Source organism: Ischnura elegans, chromosome 3 (genome assembly GCF_921293095.1).
Source record: "Ischnura elegans chromosome 3, ioIscEleg1.1, whole genome shotgun sequence".
NCBI classification, from domain to species: domain Eukaryota; kingdom Metazoa; phylum Arthropoda; class Insecta; order Odonata; family Coenagrionidae; genus Ischnura; species Ischnura elegans.
Genome location: NC_060248.1, coordinates 13855586 through 13876500, shown reverse-complemented (window position 1 = coordinate 13876500; position 20915 = coordinate 13855586). Strand labels below are relative to the sequence as shown.

At 40.6% G+C, this 20915-nt stretch overlaps 1 protein-coding gene across 1 annotated transcript in view; it reads right to left on the bottom strand.

Annotated features, from left to right (window-relative positions):
- LOC124154915 (sodium-dependent noradrenaline transporter-like) overlaps positions 1-20915 on the bottom strand; it is a 188303-nt gene that overhangs the window by 12259 nt on the left and 155129 nt on the right. Inside the window, exons 3-7 of the mRNA XM_046528688.1 lie at positions 12932-13063; positions 10080-10279; positions 9757-9812; positions 6224-6357; positions 2273-2412 (exon numbers count right to left, since the gene is read on the bottom strand). Coding sequence (XP_046384644.1) covers positions 2273-2412; positions 6224-6357; positions 9757-9812; positions 10080-10279; positions 12932-13063 — 662 coding nt within the window. The remainder of the gene's footprint in view (positions 1-2272; positions 2413-6223; positions 6358-9756; positions 9813-10079; positions 10280-12931; positions 13064-20915) is intronic.

Below are 20915 nucleotides of genomic sequence, written 5' to 3'. Positions count from 1 at the left end.
CATTTTTCGAGTTACACGGAAAAAGGAAATAATTCGGCCGTTCGGGTGGTATTTATGCGTTGAACTCTGAGCGAAATTTTTAATGATGTTCAAACATTCCTAATTTAGCACTATAGGTACGTTTCTTAACGGTGTCGAGTTAGCGAATATCCTATTAAGTGAGAGGTTTATATCAGGAAATACAAGTCACACTTTGTGCGCCGTAGGCTGATTATTCTTTGGACTATTTAACATCCATAGTCTTTAATACAGTAGTAATGGCTCTATGATTGAAAATGCAGCTGACTGTTATCTTTGGTAAGATAACAGTCCATTACAAGAGCTAAATACTTCATTAATATGTTAAAGTAAATCGTTTGATTTGATTTTCCCGTGCTTGAGGTGGCATAAGAATTTAGGTAAGTTCCTCAGTTGAGGTAAACAGGAAAATTGCTTGAAAAAATAGAGAGCGTCGTGTCATAGCTGAAATCGTGTTAAGCGAGGTATACCTATATTCAAATCAGCAGAATGTTAGTAAGAATATGTAATTATGCATGTATATTATTGGGGAGAACATTGATGGAGTATGATAGGAGACTATCTTGGCGCGGTACGACGCAGTTCGAGCCACTTTGGCGCGATACAATGCAGCATATTCTAAAGAAAATCACCAACGATTTATATCAGACTTGGTTAATGTAGTAATAACGCCAAACGTTGAACTGCATTTTGATGGTTGAATTAAAACTCTTATTTTTCAGGCTTTCCGATGGCAGTCATGGAAACAAGTTGCTTAATTCTTATGTTTGAACAGTTGTTGGGGGGTAGTAGTGAAAATGATAAATATCATAATAAAAAATAGGATCGTTAAGTCTTTAGAACAGAAGAATTCACACAGTTAAAGGAAGTAATAACCAAACGTCACATTGTGAGGAGTCCTACCGTCCAAATGAGAATGTTTGCTTCTACGTGAGATCACGTGCATTAAAAACTGCCCCACCCATCAGTATTTCTTGTACATCCTTAATTATATATAAAAATGTCCGTATTTTTTCGCGGTTCATATAGTTATCCTACTATGGTTTGATAAATTACGATCTCTGGTTTTGTTTTTTTAAATTAAAAAAAACACTTTTTCTTGTACTTACCAATCCTCACTTATTACGCGATAAAATTATTTAGAGTTAAATATTATTTTATAGTGTATCAGAGACCAGAGAACAATCATGTCATTTCGTCGGGAGGAAAATGTAATCATTGTGCGCCCGATTTTACGCCGAAGTTGCCCGCGCCGAAATGTCCCGCGCCAAGGTGTCCCATTCTCCTGTAAAGGCCGTTTTACACGGGACACGGAATTGCGCAGGTTAGAGCTGCATTTCTTTTTCTAAAATGGCGTGGAACATGGCGTGGAATTGCGCGAATGCATGAACGAAATTAGAACAGGGGCTATTTTGCCGTCTCGCATCCACGCATTCTCGCATATGCTCTAGCAATTCACCGCTTTACACGACGCAATTTTGATTGCGCCTTCGCACGTACGTCAGATTGCGCAATAGGGTGGTTTCCTATTATTTTTTTATTGCCTAAATCGAAATATTATTACTCCTGGAGTACGTATTTCACGCTTTTAGATTTTTAAATGACGACATCTATTTTTCGCGATTAAATGGAAAGTGAAAATTTTCAAGCGCGCGAAAACGCGACGGCTAAATATGAATGCCGGGAAATCTCCGTGTCCCGGTGTCGTTCTGGTTCCCGCTGCCGCAAGTGAGGTGACCTTGGAGCGAGGCTTTGAGCGCTGATACGATGCTGGATGCTAGCAGGTAGCGCTTGGCATAAATAAGGATTATTAATGCCTTATCAAATGAAGAAAACTTTCCGACCTTAGACAATTTTAATAAGAGATGTTTCCCTGAGCTCTGTGCCTCATACATGCATTGGTAATCTCAGACGATGTAAAACTCCTATCTACTCGTATAGAAACTAGGTCCCTGTGACGTCACGTGGAGTGGAATCGCATGGGCGCCAATCTGGCCTTTTTCAAATGAGGTTTAAAATTGACCATTAACTTTCGTCTAAACCGGTATTTCTAAAACCAAATAATTTGTATATTATAAATACACTAATGGTGGGTAACGAATCGCAATCAATGCCTTTCGTTTTCTTTGATGAAGGAAACTACCCTATTCCGTGTGCCGTGTAAAACGGCCTTAAAAAAGACCGGTCGAGGGGTGTTGAACGCGTCTCTCTCCCATGATGGAGCATTCGATGTGTTTGTTATTGGGGCGCACACCTGCGTGTCTCCGAGGCGGTCCAGCTCCGGGTGCAGGTAGTAGGAGATGCCGGAGAGGGCGCCGGGAAGCATGAGGCCCCGCACCAGCAAGATGCTCAGCACCACGTAGGGCAGCGTCGCCGTCGCCCACACCACCTTGCCTAGCACACAAAAAAAACGGATGTCAACACAAGTTAGGGATGTTCCAGTGAATCTCACACACACTCTCTCTCTCTCTCATTCCCAAACACCCATACATTCCCTTCATTCGCACGGACAAAGTATGGCTTTTATGTTGGCGACGATGGCGTTTTTAACCCAAGCCAGAGAAACATTCCGTGGTAACATACTTCGGGAAAGATTTTCTTGATATATAAATTTAACTTATGTTAAAAAATTTCTTGGAGTGTAGGTCAACTTATGTTATGCAAACGAGTTAAAGCCAACGTTTCTATTTATTTTAAACCATCATCAGGGCTTAACTTTGTACATATTTATTGATATATATATGTTTGATATTCATATCAATAAATATGTGCAAAGTTAAGCCCTGATGATGGTTTAAAATAAATAGAAACGTTGGCTATAACTTGTTTGCATAACATAAGTTGACCTACACTCCAAGAAATATTTTAACATGAATTAAACGAGGTCAAGATAAGGAAAAAAAATAAATTTAACTTGTCATCATCACCTTTCCATATGACCTTGATAATGACAAGCTAAAATTTAGTAACCTAGGTCGGAAAATAAATAAACATACGATTGACCAAATGTATTTTTTTTTCGCGAGAATGGTGGTATAAAAATTCCACAAAGTGTCGCTGGCATTCCTTAATAATTTATGCATTCCCATATCATGAATTGATTCGACAGTTTCTTCGGCTCCCCCCGGTCGAATATTTTAAGGGGATGTCGACAACAGTGCCAGAGGAAAGAAGATCGGCTAAGCGTGGGAGGGGTTGTTAGAAAATAGGAAGAGGAATAGGAACGAAAGGAAGTTGGACTTATAAGGAATTGGAGAGCATTCCGAGTTGGGAGGGAAGAAAGAGCGGAATAATTCGCAAAATGCTCCATCTGAACCTACGCTAACCAACCATACAAATTTCTTTCACAAAAGTAGTATGTACTCAGGAAGTACAGTAAATGTTTACAGGAGCATGAACCGCGAGCAGTTATCTTCCTTGGCTCTTCTGGGACTTCCTCCTTTTATTTGTGAATTCTGGACCCATTTTGCGTTCAGTTTTTATTCGATGCAAACGTGAGAGTGTAAGGAATTATCATTGACAAATTGTTGATGGCTCGTACCCATTTCTTCATCGCTACTCCTCTGTCGCATTTCTTATATTTCTTCATTCGTCACTTATTATTGTCTGATTATTTTGCTTATCCTTCTATAGGACTAGAACAAGATCCCATGGTTCAAATTGAGTTGCTACGATAAAATACAGCAAATTGAGAAAGATTTTCCGGTAAGTTTACATCTACGTTTTTTTTGCGGTAATTGGTAGATGTTTATTTAAATTAAATATTGTTTTCCCATGCCTGCATCCCTCACGATTGCATGTTTTGAATCCTCAGTCGTTGAAATCTCCTCCTTTCTCTGTTATTGAGAAATCATGATTAATTTTTTGCGGATGCTCCCTCTTGTTTTTATCGTACCAACCGCCTACACGTTGCAGTGGCCATATTTCACCGCTGAAATTTCTTCACTTCGATCAAAAGACTGATGAAATCAACGCTTTAGTTCATGTGTCTGCCTGTGGAACCAAGTTATGGCAGTCAATGAATTTCCTTTAAGGCCTGTTTAAACGATACATTAACACGTACGAGTTAATGTACGTTTGCGTGAATGATTTTTGTGGACCGGAACGGAACATGTACGAATGCATGAACCGAATTAGAACATGTTCTATTTTCTGTGCTTGCATTCGCACAAGTTGGGTGGTTACACGGTGCATATTGGCGTTCATTCTCGCGTTCATACATTTAGACATGAACCTGTAAGTGTTAATGTACCGTGTATACAGGCCTTTAGAATACAATGGAATTGTTAACCAAGTATTTATTGTCAGTTCTGAGAGAATGTGATAATTAAAGAGTCCTGCATTTGCGTGAAGTCTTTAAGTATTTCTGCCGGTTTGATTCGTTGGATATAATGAATGTTTCAACGGACGACTCCTCCATCGTCATAAGGGTGAATTAATAATTTTGACTGGACAAAAAACGTTGTGATGTAACTATAAACATTCACAACAATCAGGATACTCCTGATCGCCCGGAAAGATCTGGATAATTCGGATAAAAAGAGGGAGTTCTATCATTTTTTATTGCCTTTAAAATGGTATTCCACGCATTGTTGAGTTTATACCCCGTGTCTCGATGATAAGTATTTTTGTTTAGCCTGATCTTAATGGCTTTCTTAGCAAGCCTGCTCCAGAAGTTGCTGGAACGGCAGGTTAATTTGGCGATAAATGTCGTATTCGGGTTCACTCACTCATGCTCCGCAATGGCGAATCAATATCCCTGGCCAATAAAGGAGGCCTTAGTAATAATCAAGATGCCAAACAGCATGAACTAAGAGGACGGCTATCCTCTCCTCTACTCGTGGATGATGGTCATTCAATAAAAATACGCATCGATCGATGACCTTTCAGCTTAGAGGAGCTGGCACTAACATGTCCTATACAAAAACGAAGAAAACACCTCTTCTAACAATAAGTACTTGACCTGAGAACGTCTTTTGGAATACTGGCAAAACTGTCGTCACTAAATACTCCGACGGGGTGAAACCCAGAAGCCATGGAGACATCTGCAAATCAACGCCGCAGAAAACTAATAGTCGAGAATTTCTTTCGTGCCTATGACGTGGTCCCAAACGTTACGACCATTGGTTATTCACAGTGCCCGGCGATATCTGGGAGAAATGTTTTATATCCATGAAAATAAAATAAAATGGTAGCCTTGCACACAATTTTATTTACTAAAGAACCGACCCGGTTTCGACACGTAGTGCCATTATCAAGGTACCAATTTGGCTTTCCAAGTTCTATATATACTGCCCAGCAAGAGAAAGGGGGGTGGAAAGGATAGCAAGGGAGGGGGGAAACAGTGTGACTAAAAAGATGCGGAACAGGTAAGCTCTTTGAAGGCGGGGGGGACTAGGGATTACGTAAATCAATGAATCGGGGAGGTAGGAAGAGAAGTCATAGCAACCCGGAGAGGAGCGGGTGTTGGCGAAGGAGGTCAGAAATTAAAAAAACATCTATGTATTCACTGAGCGGGCAGGAATTTTCAGGGTTAAAGGTTAAAGGGTGTCATCATCAAGGTAATTATAACCCCCCCCCCCCCCCCCCCGCCTTCAAAGACCTTACCTATTACGCATCTTTTTAGTCAAACTGTCTCCCCCCTCCCTTGCTATCCTTTCCACCCCACCTTTCTCTTGCTGGACGGTATACATAGAACTTGGAAAGTCAAATTGGTGCCTTGGAAATGACACTACGTGTCGAAACCGGGTCGGTACTTTGGCAAATAAAATTGTGTGGAAGGTTACCATTCTATTTTATTCTCATTGTGATTACTTTTATTTTATACTATTATTACGATTATACATTTTATTTTTTACGATTATACTATTTTTCGAGATGCAGGAGCAGTAGCAGGGGTGGATTCAGTGGCAAAATTGGGGGGAGTGTGTCATAACCTGGGTCCAGGGAGTACGTTATAACCCCCCCGGGAGGAAGGGGAGTTTTCCTGTTTCATTGTTTATAAATGCTCATTATTGTACGCGTTTTGGAGCCGAAAATTTTATTTTTATTCTTAAAAACAGATGAAAATGAACAATGTTAGACATTTAAGGGCACAAAAACAATTAAACTATTAAAAATTAAAAATTTTGGAGTGGGTCATGACCCCTGTCATCCCTCCCCCCTGAACCGCGAATGGGCAGTAGGGATGAGATGTGTGACTCACCGGAGGACTTGACCCCCTTGAAGAGCGAGAGGTAGAGCATGGTGTAGACGAGGAAGACGCAGAGCACCAACTGCCACTTGGGGACGCCCAGGTCGTGCAGACCACCGCTCCCCTGCATCTCGAGGACGGCGCGGCTGAAAAGAAGAAGAGATGGCGTCATGGCAGACAGCCGCAGCACTTGCACGCAGGGAAGGAAAGCGAGAATGGAATAGCGTCGGATAGTAATAGGACATTTTTATTACTGGGTGTCTGATAAACTGGAAGAAAACTGGATAGTCTGTTTTTTTATTATTAAGGCCGTTTTACACGGTATACGGAATTGCGCAATCTGACGTACGTGCGAAGGCGCAGTCAAAATTGCGTCGTGTAAAGCGGTGAATTGCTAGAGCACATGCGAGAATGCGTGGATGCGAGGCGGCAAAATAGCCTCTGTTCTAATTTCGTTCATGCATTCGCGCAATTCCACGCCATTTTAAAAATGAATGCAGCTCTAACCTGCGCAATTCCGTGCCCCGTGTAAAACGGCCTTTAAAGTATTCTACCGATTAAGGTAGGTTTCCGTGGAGTACTTGAGAAGAATTCTGGGATCCACCCTCCCCATCAACCACTTCCCTTTTCAATTCACAATTAGGCCTACTCTCTTTCATCCTGTCAAAAAATCCCATTCTTTTCCTTCCTCCCCCTCGTTTACCTAGCATTCGACCCTCTAATACTGTTTTCAACATCCCCTTCCCGCTAAGTACTCGCTCCATCCATACCTTCTGTCTCTTCCGTACCTCATCTAAAAGCTGCCTCTCCTCACCCACCATGTCCAGCACCCTTGGAATTAAGTTCTCATTCACGAAAATATTTACAGCTGTAGTTCTCGCCGTAAAATCTAACCCTTGTGTTTTATGTACACCGAAGATGTCAGTTGCCCTGAAAAATATCATTTGTCTTAGCCGGCATTCGAACCCAGATCTCCCGATTGCCGGTCACGTATGCTATCACTTATACCACAAACCCATCTTCTTCTTGGGCGAATCTCAGACTGAGTTAGCTGCACAAGTTTTTGACGTCTCAAGTGGCACAGGAGACGAGGCCTTATTAAGCCAATGTCGGAAAATAAACACTACTTTGTGGCTGTTCGGCAACGGAAGTTTTCCAAAGCCCTGCACGATACCGCACTATATTATTATTATAGTATTCTACCGATTTAGGTAAGTTTCCATGGAGTACTAAAGAAGTGATCTGGAAGCCTCCCTTTCCTTCCAGCGCTGCCTTCTTCAATTCACTGTAAGGCCTACTCCCTTTCAATCTATCTAAAAATCCTATTCTTTTCCTTCCCCTCTCTCGTTTCCCAAACATTCTACCCTCTAACACCATTTTTAGCATCCCCTCCCCGCTAAGTATTCGCTCCATCCATACATTCTGTCTCCTCCGTATCTCATCTAAAAGCTGCCTCTCCTCGCCAACCATATCCAGCACTTCTTCGTTCCTTTTCCTCTCCGTCCATTTCACCCTCTCGATTCTTCTCCATACCCACATCTCGAATGCCTCCAATCTTCTCTCGTCTTCTTTCCTCAGCGCCCACGTTTCCGCACCGTATAGAGCTACACTCCAAATCAAACTCTTCACTAACCTTTTCTTTAAACTCTTACACAATGATCCTCTCAGAAGCTCCTTCCTGTTCATGAACGCCTCCTTTGCTAGTGCAATTCGCTTCCTGATGTCCTTGCTACTGTGTCCGTTTTCCTCTTATGACCGCACTATAAGAAAACGGAAATTCATGAAGGTATCCCCAGCTTAGTTTTAATGCACTTATGTAAATTATTAGCTTGGCGTATACATAGATAAATGCATGAAATTCAACCGAAACATATATCTAATCAAAATTCTGGGAAACTCACTGAAACAGCAAGTAACAATTTGTGTCCAAAATAAGGCGATAATTTTATTTTGCGAGGTTTTTATACCTGAGTGCTTAGTGTTTAATAACATATTTTAACCAGGAAGTGTATCTTAGGTTGATTTAATGATATTTTACGAGCAAAAATACTATCATGCGTTTGGTCTGAGTCTGCATGTTTCTTTCATATAGTCAGTGTAGCTCTGTCGTGTACCTTCAGTTGTACCAGCCGTACTAGATTTCTATTTGTCGTGGAGGTCGCCAAAACTCGAACAACTTGAGGTCCCATCCAGAAAGTGGGGAAATTTATGCACGCCTTGTATATCTCAAAGTGGATTGGAATTCGGCCTGTGATAATTTACTTACGTTATTTTATTTGGTCTGCTATTGCTTGTTTAGTACATGGCTTCTGATGCGTTAAACATTATTTTACACTGTACATATATAGGCGTATTCTTCAAAGAATCACATGTATCTGAATGTTTTTTATTTACGATTTGTGTTGTCATTTGTTTCCCCAGGATGCAAAAATGCATTGATGTTGTTAATGACAAAAAACAGCACTCCATAAAATAAGACGCTCTAACAAATATAATTGTTTATAATTCTCTAACTAAGTATGACTAGTATATCTAGCATTAAATTCTTGGGAGGGGGGGGTCATGACCTGGGTTCGGGGAGTATGGAATACCTACCGGGAGAAAGGGTCGTTCTCCGTTGTAATTTTTTTAAAATAGGGAGTGACACGCTCTATGATAAATGCAACTCACACTTCTCTCACGTTTAGGACTCGTAGTCATGCAGTTGCATATGCACTCCCTTCATTTCCTTGCAAGGATACAAGAAAGTAATAATAATTTAATAAATATTGATAAAATTTTTGAGGGGGGTCAAAAATGCATTGATGTTGTAAATGACAAAAAAACAGCGCCCCATAAAGTAAGCCGTTGTAACAAACATAATTGTTTATTATTATCTAACTTAGTAAGTAAATTATATGTAGCATTAAACTTTTGGGGGTGGTCATGGCCCGGGTTCGGGGAGAATGCAATACTTTCCGGGAGAGAGGGCCTATGACCCCCATAAATCTGTCCCTGCAGGGGCGCAGCTAGGAATTAAGGCTAGGGGGGGTTTTAGGCGCAACTAAATACCGGGGTGTGTGGGGTTTGGAATACCCACCAGGGTAAGCAGGAGTTGCGGAGGCCCTCCTCCAGAAAATTTTAAGAATAATGGTTCAAAATGGCGAATTTTACGACTTTCTGAGGGATATTTGATAAATCCTAGCACTATTTTATAAGTGATACTGATCCAAATGAGTAAAAGGGATTAAAATTAAAAATTTCTATGAGCTGTGGAGGGGGTTTTATCCCCCAAAACCCCCCCTCGCTGCGCAACTGTGTCCCTCGGTCCAAATCATTTTTGCATCACTCTGTGCAATGTATTATGATATCCTTCAAAGAATCACTTGGATTGGAATGTTTTTTTTTATTAACCATTTACCTAGTTATTAATTTCCCTAGATGCAAAAATGCATTGGTGCTGCAAAAGAAAGAAAATTAATGCCTCCCTAAATCAGCACCAAAGTGGATTGGGCCTTGGTATCGTGTGTGATGTGCTCGTCTTAGGTGGGTGGGCTCTCACTCACTGGAAGTACTCGGATGCCGGGGAGTGTGCGGGCCTTCCGAGCGGCACGAGGTGCGGCTGGTGGTCCTCGTCGGGTGCGGGGGCGGCGGCGGCTGCGGCAGCGGCGGCGGCGACCTGCACCGCCGCGGCGTGCACGTGCGCCGCGGACGAGAAGGGGGTGGGGGAGGCGCCAGCGCCTTCTGGGAAGAGGGGGGGGAGGAGGAGGAGGGGGGAGGTGGGGTGGGGGGGCGGGGCGGAGGAGGAGGAGGAGGGGTGGTGCGAGTGGTTGTGGTGGTGGTGCGCGGTGCTCGCGTTGGGGAGGAGGGTGGGGACGGCGGAGGGGGCGGGGGAGGGGGGTTGGACGGTGAGCACCCCCTCCCAGCAGTGCTCCGTGTTCCACGAGTTGTTGCAGTGGAGCCAGGGGAGTTCGGCGGAGGAGGGCGCGGCCGAAGCAGACGCCACGAGGAAGTAGAGGGCCCAGCCGATGATCACGTTGTAGTAGAAGGACACGTAGAAGGCGACGAGCACGGCGCAGAAGCCCACGCCTGCAACGAGAATATTATTAAGGCTTGACAGGAGCCAGCGGGAAGTCGGTCTGGTAGGCATGGAGGAGTTACTCTGTTTTCCCGTCTTTTGCATCAAATTCGGATGACGTCAGAGATTTATCCAAAAGCGAGCATTTTTAATAATATTAATAATAATAATAATGATAATAATAATAATAATAAAGCGGAGAGGTTTACGGGATATGCAACGCGTGTGTCCATTTTTGTGGACTACAAATGAGTGTTAAATGAAATAAAATAACTTTATTTTATTCCACACTTTATTTTTATCACCTGATGATAACACTAGATGTTGAAACCCGGGTCGTACTATTTAAAATAAAGTGTGGAATAAAACAAAGTTATTATATTTCATTCAATAATGAAGCAATTCTACAAAATAACGCCTGAGACCGTGTCTTATACAAATGAGTGGTTTGAAAGCCAAGGGGTATAAGTGATTTCTTTTTTCTATACACTGTTAGGTACAGAATTCAGGTGTACAAAACAAACGAGATGAATTAGACATTTGATAAAGTGCATTTGATATTCCACTCGATGTAAGGGCAGAACTGAGACTTGCTCGTATCCCTTGGCAACAAAGATTTGAGCATTTCTTCTAACAATTAACTTCACCTAACGCTGTAGGGGGAAAAATCACCTGTTCCCCATGGCTTCCAAACCTCCTCAAATAAGATCGTAAGATTTTCCGGTGAACAAGTTAAAGGAATTCTAGGGTTCTCAACCGGTTGAGTTCCTCCATCGCCGACGTTTCAGTGCCTGACTCGGGCATTGAAACGTCAGCCATTAAGAATCTCAATCGGTGGAGGACCCGTGGCAAATTCCTATAACATGTAGACAGCAGTTTCGCCGGCATTACAGGTGGCTTCTTCAGCTCGATAAAATGAAAAGAGCTGATATCGACCGTCTCTTACTTCCGACGTTTACGTCAAGCTATCGACCGATCCAAGCACTATTAGTGAAGAGATTATAAAATCCGCGAAAATTTTCAGCAGGAAAGACGCATAACAGCCATCCAGCTCATAGAAAAAAGTGCTCAAACCAACTCGGGAGAAAAAATAAATGGAAAACTGGAAAATGAAAAGACTCCTGACTCCGACGGATGTGAATAAAAGACGGTTGACATCACTCTTCTGTAAATGATCGACCAGAAGAAGGCAGCTGCGATCCCGGCGAAACTGTTGGTCTTCAAAGGTGCATATACTGTAAACGTCTCCGACAAATCTTCGCCACACCGCAAAAACCTACACAAGGGTTGTATGCGGGCGCGCGATTAGCATCTCAATCAGACTCCTCTAGATTGCTAATCAAATCCTCCATCCTCAACTCCTAGAAAACTTACGCTACCATATTTAAAATTTCTGATCATGCCTATAGAATGGGCATTTTCCTACATTTGACTGCTTCTCAAATATAAAAACTAAATTAATAAAAAAACTTTGCATCTTAGAAACTACGGAAGAGAAATTCTCAGAGATAAGTTAAGTGCAAACTAGTGATGGGTCGGTCATGAACTATCGAATAATGTGACCGGGGTCATCTCTGAGATTGATCGGTGAACGGGATCATTCAGATGACCGAGATGGTCATTTCCTCACATCGGTCGTTCATGACCGTGGACGTTCTCCATCAGTCGCGATCGTCGGTCATTCATGTTTGTTTCATCGCGAGGATCCAGACGCAGGTCATTCGTGATCGTGGTCGTTCTCCGTCAATCGCCAGCCATTTGGTCATTCGTGATTGTTCATTGCATAGATCATTCTCAAACACAATCCAATCTATTGCTATCATTCTTCGAAGATGTCGCGGTTGATGATCGTCACTCGCGACCTGAATTGACCGTTTTTGACTGCTCTTTCACTCGTGGTGATGAATGCCATGGTATTGCAATCACTTTTAGGGGCAAAGTTCGTAATAATTGTAAATTTTTCTATAATCGACATTTCAGGGTATCTATGGCCTTCATATCTCAGGTGATATGGCGAAAATCTTGAGAGAGCTCAGTTTTCTCTCATGCCTTTCAATCAGTTCCATTATTTATATTGACTTTCCATAATAAAATATTGATCATTAACCATATGTCCCACGAATGATTGGAAATTATTGTTGATTCTGTATCTTGAAAAACAATAAAAGGAGTGTAATAAACAAAATTTAAGGCACATTCTGTATTTGTAAATGTTTTGGAAGTAATTAAGATAAAAATTAACTAGTTTCTGGTTTTAATAAATGAAAAAACTTTATAGATTAATAATAATAACAACTCATCTCTCGTTTAACAAGCTACATAGATATTGCCCTTAAGAAGAGAGCGATCAGCTGGTCATGATTGACAACAGGGTAGTGATTGCCCCCTCGGTCGTGATTCCCTACTCGGTCGTGATTGCCGTCCACTTTCCACGATCAAGACCTGCCGTTCATGACAGAGTCACTCAACTGAATGGTCACCGTGATTGGGATCACGAGAATGACCGACTAAGTCCATAACTAGTGCAAACAAATTGAGTGTTTAATTTTGAGTGTGAGTTTTTGAAGGAGGCTCTTGGCGAGAGGGTCTCTCTCCCCTCTCTCTCTCTTTCTCTCTCTCTCTCTCTCTCATGTACCTGGCCACTCCATTTGGCCGTTGCTTACCTTTGAAGAGGGGACATATCCGCCAGACGCTGATTGGTCCCTGCCTGTTGAATTGGCCCAGGATCAGCTCCATGTAGAAGAGTGGAACGGCTCCAAACACCAGCATCAATGTGTACGGGATGAGGAAAGCACCTGCAACACCAAGGAATCATCGTGAGAGACATTCCACATTGATCAATCGATTGGGTCGTTTCTCACCTGTCTGTTGTAACTTTTTAATCCATTAATTGAAGATTTTTGCCTCTAAAATATTAGGAACTGAGCAAATTAAAAATTGGTTATAGTTAGAGAATGTGTCAAAAACATACATCGTGGTAATTGGAGCTTCCACTTTGGCGATATTGTCCACTCCTTCCCAGCATGCATGCATGCATCGGTAACCTCAGACGATGTAAAACTCCTGCCTACTCGTATGGTATCTAGGTCCGTGTGACGTCACGTGGAGTGCGATGGGCGCCAATCTGGCCTTTTTCAAATGAGGTTAAAATTGACCATTAACATTCGTCCAAACTGGGATTTATAAAATCAAATAATTTGTACATTATGAATACACTAATGGCGCATAACGAATCGCAACCAATGCCTTTCGTTTTCTTTGATGAAGGAAACGAGCCTTCTGTAACGTTACACTTCTAACTAATTGAATGACAGTTGTAAATACTGAAAGTGACGGAATAAGCGATGGAGAAAGGGACGGCGGGAATGATAGCGTGATTTAGAAAAGGATGGGTCGAGCGATCCCTCTTTTGGTCCCTAGAAAGCTATCGTTGGGGCTATCACTCTGAGGGACGGAAGAAATCATCTTGTGATTTAGACTTCAAGGGAAATGAGGGAAACGTCTGGGATAAATCAAGAGTTAAAGCATGAGAATGTCAGCGGTGATAGATTACACAGGCCAACAAAAAAATTTTGTTTGAAAACTTTTTTATTTTAATGGCTGATCTTTATAGATTTTAATGTGCCGAATCCAAACCTGGCCTTAGTTTCTTTGTACTACCCATAGTTTCCAAGCAATATGTATTTAATATTTAGTCTAATACCCCTATGCGGTATACGGGGAAATCAATGTTTGTTCTAATGTTTGTTTATGTGTACACTTTTGAGAGCACACTGTCCATCGCTGAGAGTCTCGAATTATTGCGACCTTCTCATAAATGCAAAGAAATTTTGGGGGGGGGGGTTAAAATTTATTCAGGATACTAGTATTTACCGTTTTTAGATCGGTAGCCTACTTCTCACTGTATTCGTAAATAATATTCGACCACCTTAAATGATTTCGCTGGTAAATTGATGACTTCAGCGACTCCTGCAGAGAAGGCCAACGCGTCTCAGCTACTCATCTACTTCACGCATCGGTTTACAGTGGTCCGTAGTTGTTTACACTTTGGAGAGCGGGTCCTTCCCTCTATACAAAATTTACCCGTTAGTGTAGGGATCTGGTTTCTAATGACGTCAAAACTCGTGAAAAGTGGGTGGTTACTTTCACAATTTCGTTATTTTGAAATTACGAGAGAATAGTTGAATGATGAAGTTTTATTTTCGTCCTAACTTATACCAATCCATCTCTTCTAACTACCGGATTGTTTTAACCGTGATTTCGGTTCTGCCGAATGAAAGACCCTGTTGTGTTCTCATATTACGTGACCTATACACTGTCTCTAGAGTATGTAATTATAATAACTTAATATAACTTGACTTATTATTTTGTGACTTTATTTCATTCACTTGTATAATTCATAGCTTACAATAAGCATCAGTTATAATGGAATGGGATTACACACCACAGAAGAGGAAGGTTGGGTTGCCATCCGATACAGACGGAAACACAGAGAAAAATATCTGATTGTGAGCATCATTTCAATTTTTTGCGTAGAAAAGTGTTAATTATTTAAAAAAATTCAAAATCAGAGCACAATAACAACGACATTTAAATATTTAATACAAAATATATGTGTTTCTTCACAATTCCATCCTTTATACACATTTTCCGATGCACCTCTTTGTTTCTCACCCTGATTTCGCAAAATTTCGTAAAAAGCAAACGATAATTCATCCTATTTTACGGTAAAGAGAGCCGATAAGCGTTCAGGGAAGCAGAAAAAAATCCTCATTGCGGTGGCAATTTCCAGTCGATGAGCGCCGCCATCTACTCCCGGCTCAACAGGGCGTTTTACTTTCACCGAACATCCGAACCGACGCACCTTAGGCCGATTCACGGTCATTAGCCGTGCGCATTTAAGTGCGTCTTTTCCCCAAAGCATCCATTTCCCTCATTGTCCTCTGAGATTCCGTTTCTTAAACGACGATTACTCCCGACTCTCTCCTCTCTCTCTCACGATTCCTACTCATTTCCATCGTCATTCATTGTCATTTATTAGTTATATTCCCCCTTTTCTCCGCTTATTACGCCATTTTTACTACCATTCGGCTTACGCAATGAATAGCAGGACTTAAGGGTCTTGGCCATTGTTTAGGAGTTTCCTAATGGAAAATATTTGTGCTAATTAGTACTGATCTTCGGATTTCTATGAACGTTACGGTTGGTAGTTGTAATTTATGCAGGTTCACATTGAATTTTTTTGGTATTATAACAATGCATGATAATATTATTCTCGACAATGATTATATGTGGTATATAGCTCGGAATTTTTATCTCTTATTATGCTTTTTGAACAGGAAGGAGCTTCTGAGAGGATCGTTATGTAAGAGTTTAAAGAAAAGGTTAGTGAAGAGTTTGATCTGGAGTGTAGCGCTCTACGGTGCGGAAACGTGGACATTGAGGAAAGACGACGAGAGAACATTGGAGGCATTCGAGATGTGGGTATGGAGAAGAATGGAGAGGGTGAAATGGACGGAGAGGAAAACGAACGACGAAGTGCTGGATATGGTTGGCGAGGAGAGGCAGCTTTTAGATGAGATACGCAGGAGACAGAAGGTATGGATGGAGCGAATACTTAGCGGTGAGGGGATGTTGAAAATGGTGTTAGTGGGTAGAATGTTACGGAAACGAGGGAGGGGAAGGGAAAGAATAGGATTTTTAGATATATTGAAAGGGAGTAGGCCTTACAGTGAATTGAAGAAGGTAGCGCTGGAAGGAAAGGGAGGCTCCCAGATCACTTCTTTAGGACTCCATGGAAACCTACCTTAATCGGTAGAATACTGTAAAAAAATATGCTTTTGTCCCTATTAATTCTATGAATTTGTGATACTATCAAAGGCTGTGGTGTATATTTGTAAAATGACACAAAATTATCACGTTAGTTACAATTGATTTTGCTTGGCTAGCTTTTTATGCATTATTTTTGCAACTTAATAATTTCTATTTTCATATTCAGTTTGGATCAGCTTAGGGCATGATGACACAGAATATTGTGAGGTTTCAGCCGTTGAATTACACCGCCGTCATCTGTCGTTCTTCAACGTTGGATCTCGCATGACTTATTTGCAATAGTTTTTTCTGTTTTATTATTATTATTATTATTATTATTAATTTTATCAATCGTGTAATTTTTCTCACCTGAAACCAATTATTTTCCATGCAAAGTTCTCAAAATTCACTGAAGAATTAGCAGTGGCTCTGCATTCACTAATTAAATCGCGCGCTCATTAATATGCACAGCAATGCTTTAATCATGGAGGGCGTGACCATTCTTTCCCATTATCTTCCGTTTCTGCCTCTTCTCGTCCTCATGTCACGCGTGTTCTTTTCGTCTCATCAGAGGAAATTTAGGCAAAATTAGCGCTCGAAATAGTAGTCAAAAGTTGAGGATAACATTGAAATATCGTAAGCAGTCGAGTTTTATCGAATTGCCAATTTTTAGTGGAATTATCGCCAAATTTAGGATTTTTCACGTATTTAGCATTCTAAACAATCCTAGCTATATATGGACGAAAGCGCTGCGACGATGCTTAAATTAGATGTATTTATGGTACTCATCTTAAACGGGAATGGTACATCGTTTACAGACGTTAACAGACGGAGAAATCAACAAGCAGCAAAGTGATACGACTTTAATACATGCATTAATTCTTCCCTCTAAATTATGTTAAATCCGAGCGAATGCATATCGAAATTTGAATGTTTTGGGTGTATCGAAATTTGAACTCGGGTGGGACTATTCTGGGGTGGGTTGGGTTTTCGATTGATCGGGACATGACGTTTGTAAAAAGGAAACTATTTCCTCGTCGTTTCAAATTTTATGCTCGAGAGATCACTTTCTCAGCTCGAGGTATTTTATTTTCATCTGACGTAACTCCAAAGTGCACATTTACGTTCATGTCGATGGGCCACTTTTTGATTCGATCGTCTTTTGTCGTCTGTTGTGAAAGCCGATGTAAACGATGCATCTACCATTCCTTCATTAAAATAAGTAAAATATATAAATTTATTTTAATTGGGTAGTTTCCTTCATCAAAGAAAAGGAAAGGCATTCATTGCTATTCGTTACCCACCAATAGGGTTTTCATAATATACAAATTATTTGGTTTTAGAAATCCCTGTTTAAACGAATGGCAATGGTCAATTTTAGCCTCATTTGAAAAAGGCCAGATTAGCGCCCATGCGATTCCACTCCACGTGACGTCACAGGGACCTAGTTTCTACACGAGAGGATAGGAGTTTTACATCGTCTGAGATTACCAATGCATGCATGAGTCACAGAGCTCAGGGAAACATCTCTTTATAATCACTTATTAAAATAGTCTAAGGTCGGAAAGTTTCCTTCGTTTGATAAGGTAGTAATAATCCTTATTTAAGCCAAGCGCTACCTGCTAGCAGGGTTCTCTGCTACCTGCTAGCAGCCTGCGTCGCGACGACGCGTCGTATCAGACGCGTCGAGCGCTGATACGACGCGTCGTATCAGCGCTCAAGCCTCGCCTCAAGGTCACCTCACAGGGCGGCAGCGGGAACCAGAAATACGTCACACGGACTTTTTCCATCATTCCTACTTAGCCGTCGCGTTTTCGCGCGCTTGAAAATATTCACTGTACAGGACTTCCATTCATATTTAGGATTGTTCAGAATGCAAAATACATGAGAAATCCTAAATTTTGGGGAAATTGGACAAAAATTGGCAATTCGATGAAACTCGACCGTCACGTAAACTTCAATGTAATCATGTAACTATGGCATGAGTTAGTACTTCATCATCATCACCGTTAGTCCAGCATCCTTAAATTGGCTGGACGCCGCTTTCTCCTCATATCTTCTGTCTGCTACCCTTCGGATACTGGCGTATTTCTTCTCTTTTACATTATTTATAGCCTATCCTATGTGACTAATTCTGGGCCGTCCGTGGCTCTTCTACCCTTCCACTTGTCCTTCTGCGATTGTTTTCATCAGGCCATCATGTCTCATTATGTGTCCAACTAAGTTGTCTCGTCCACTCCTCAAGGTTTTTAGAAGACTTCTCTTTTCCCCAACTTTTCTTAGCACTTCCTCATTAGTTACACGGTCGATCCGCAGTTCTTCATATGCCAATAAAATCTATTTTAGAGTAAAGGAAATAGGCTGTGTGGGTGTTAAAGTGTTGGCTTCATGTCTTGTGGTCCCGGGTTCAAGTCCTGACGATGGCGGAAATTATTCAGAGATTTCCCCATCCCTGCTTTAGTGCTTGTGGAGGGCATACCTCCTCCATCAGATGGGGCGTCAAGCCGTGGCCACGTTGGCAGTACTTATTGGTTAAGAGCAGGCTGAAGCCGACGCCGGGATTCACTCCAATCTTCCCTACCCTAACCTCATGGCCAGGGATGGTAATATAAACGAAACGAAAGCCAAAACCAGTAAAATTTCAATAGTTTCGTTCCCGGGAGCGAAACGTAGAAACGAAACGAAATGGATTTAAACCCGGAGAGCTAAACTCAGGGTAAAATAAAATCGGAGTCAAAACTACTTCCGGTCGAAACTAAACTAAAACTCTGGGACGAAATGAAACGCAGATAACACAGGCCAACAAAAATATTTTGTTTGAAAACTTTTTTTAAATTTTAATAGCTGATCTTTATAGATTTTTATGTGCCCAAACCTTACCTTAGTTTTTTAGTGTCAACCCATAGTTTCCAAGCAACATGTATTTAATATTGTCCTGTCCTCTCGTATAGAAATGAGGTCCCTGTGACGTCACGTGGAGTGGCATCGCATGGGCGCCAATCTGTCCTTTTTCAAATGAGGTTAAAATTGACCATTGCTATTCGTTTAAACCGGGATTTCTAAAACCACATAATTGGTATATTATGAATGCTTTAATGGTGGGTAACGAATAGCAATCAATACCTTTCGTTTTCTTTGATGAAGGAACTACCCTATTGAATTGAATTGAATTGAATTTGAATTGAATTGAATTTAATACTCCAAGCTTGAATGTACACTTTTTTTTTAACAGGACACAACAAATGGAGCTTTAGGTAGCCCCAATGGTTAATAAACCAGAATGGGAGCTACCATCTTAAAAAATTAATTTCACGGCAGACCAGGAACAAAAAGAAAGTATATATAATTTTTTTGAAACATTATCACTATGAAACATATATGTGATACAATAACTTACAATAAGCAAGAATAAAGTATAATATGTGGACAGAACAAAAATTAATTTCTTTTTTTCCTCCTTTCACAAAAATATAAAAATAATATATAATAATATTTATATTATTCACAAACATCAAAAAGATCATCCATATCACCATGACCATGGGACAACAACCAATCTTCGGCCTTTTTACAAAACTTATTTATGCTCTTTAACTCTTTGATCAAACAAGGTAATTTATTATAAATCTTCGGTCCCAAATAAAGAAATGATCTTTTAAATAAAGAAATATTAGGCTTAGGAACTAGAAAATTTACGTTCCTACGTAAGTTATAACCATGCTCGGTTCCAGAAATTGCTGGAAAACTACCACTTCTCAAAAAAAATAACTTTAAAGTTTTATAAACAAATATGTACCTTAATGGCAATAACTTAAGACTAACAAAGGGGGTAAGAAGGCTCAAAACTATTTTTGTTGGCGATTATTCTAATTAACTTTTTTTGAAGTATCACTGCAGGGTTCAATGCCGTTTTGTGGGCACCACCCCAACATATCAAACCGTAACTTAACTTAGTGCCAACCAAAGCGTTGTACAATATTACTTGAAAATGGTAAGGACACTTATGTCGAATAAAATACAGCTTCGATACATAATATCGTAAGACTCTTACTAAATCATTTATATGGTGATACCATTTCAAGTATTTATCAAATGTAACTCCTAAATATTTTATGCTGCTGACCTGCTCAATTATTAGACAACTACAGTTCTGCTTTAGGCAGTCTACATTATGGTAATATAATTTAGGATTGAATGCATAGCAGTTGCTAGGATCAAAAAACATAAATTTGGTTTTTTCACTTAGCCCATTATAATCAAACCATTTACGTATGAAGTCCAAGTCATTTTGAACGTCATTTGCAATGGTTATTTGGTCGTAACCACTGTAACTTAAGGCGGCATCATCAGCAAAAGCTGTCAAAAGACCATTAAATTTAAAACTACATAAATCATTTATATAAATTAGGAATAATATTGGTCCTAGTACAGAACCCTGAGGCACACCAGTGTCCACTATTTTAAATTCATTATACATTAGGCCCACTCTAACACACTGAGTGCGTTCAGACAAATAGGATTTAAACCAATTTGATGTTATGTTGCATTGAAATTGGCCGATAGTTTTGGATTTTTGTTCGATCACCTTTTTTGAAAAGAGGTATCGTAACTGCTTTTTTAAATATGATTGGAAATTCGCCTGAGGTTAAACTTAAATTATATGCATGAGTAAGCACAGGAGCTATATCATGAATAATCAATTTTAAAACATTGCTATTTATTCCATCAAAGCCACATGATGAACTAGAGCGAAGATAATTTACCAAATTAATTATTTCCCTTGGGACAATAGGATCGAAATAGAACGAGTCACACCGACTTTTGGAAAAACATGGA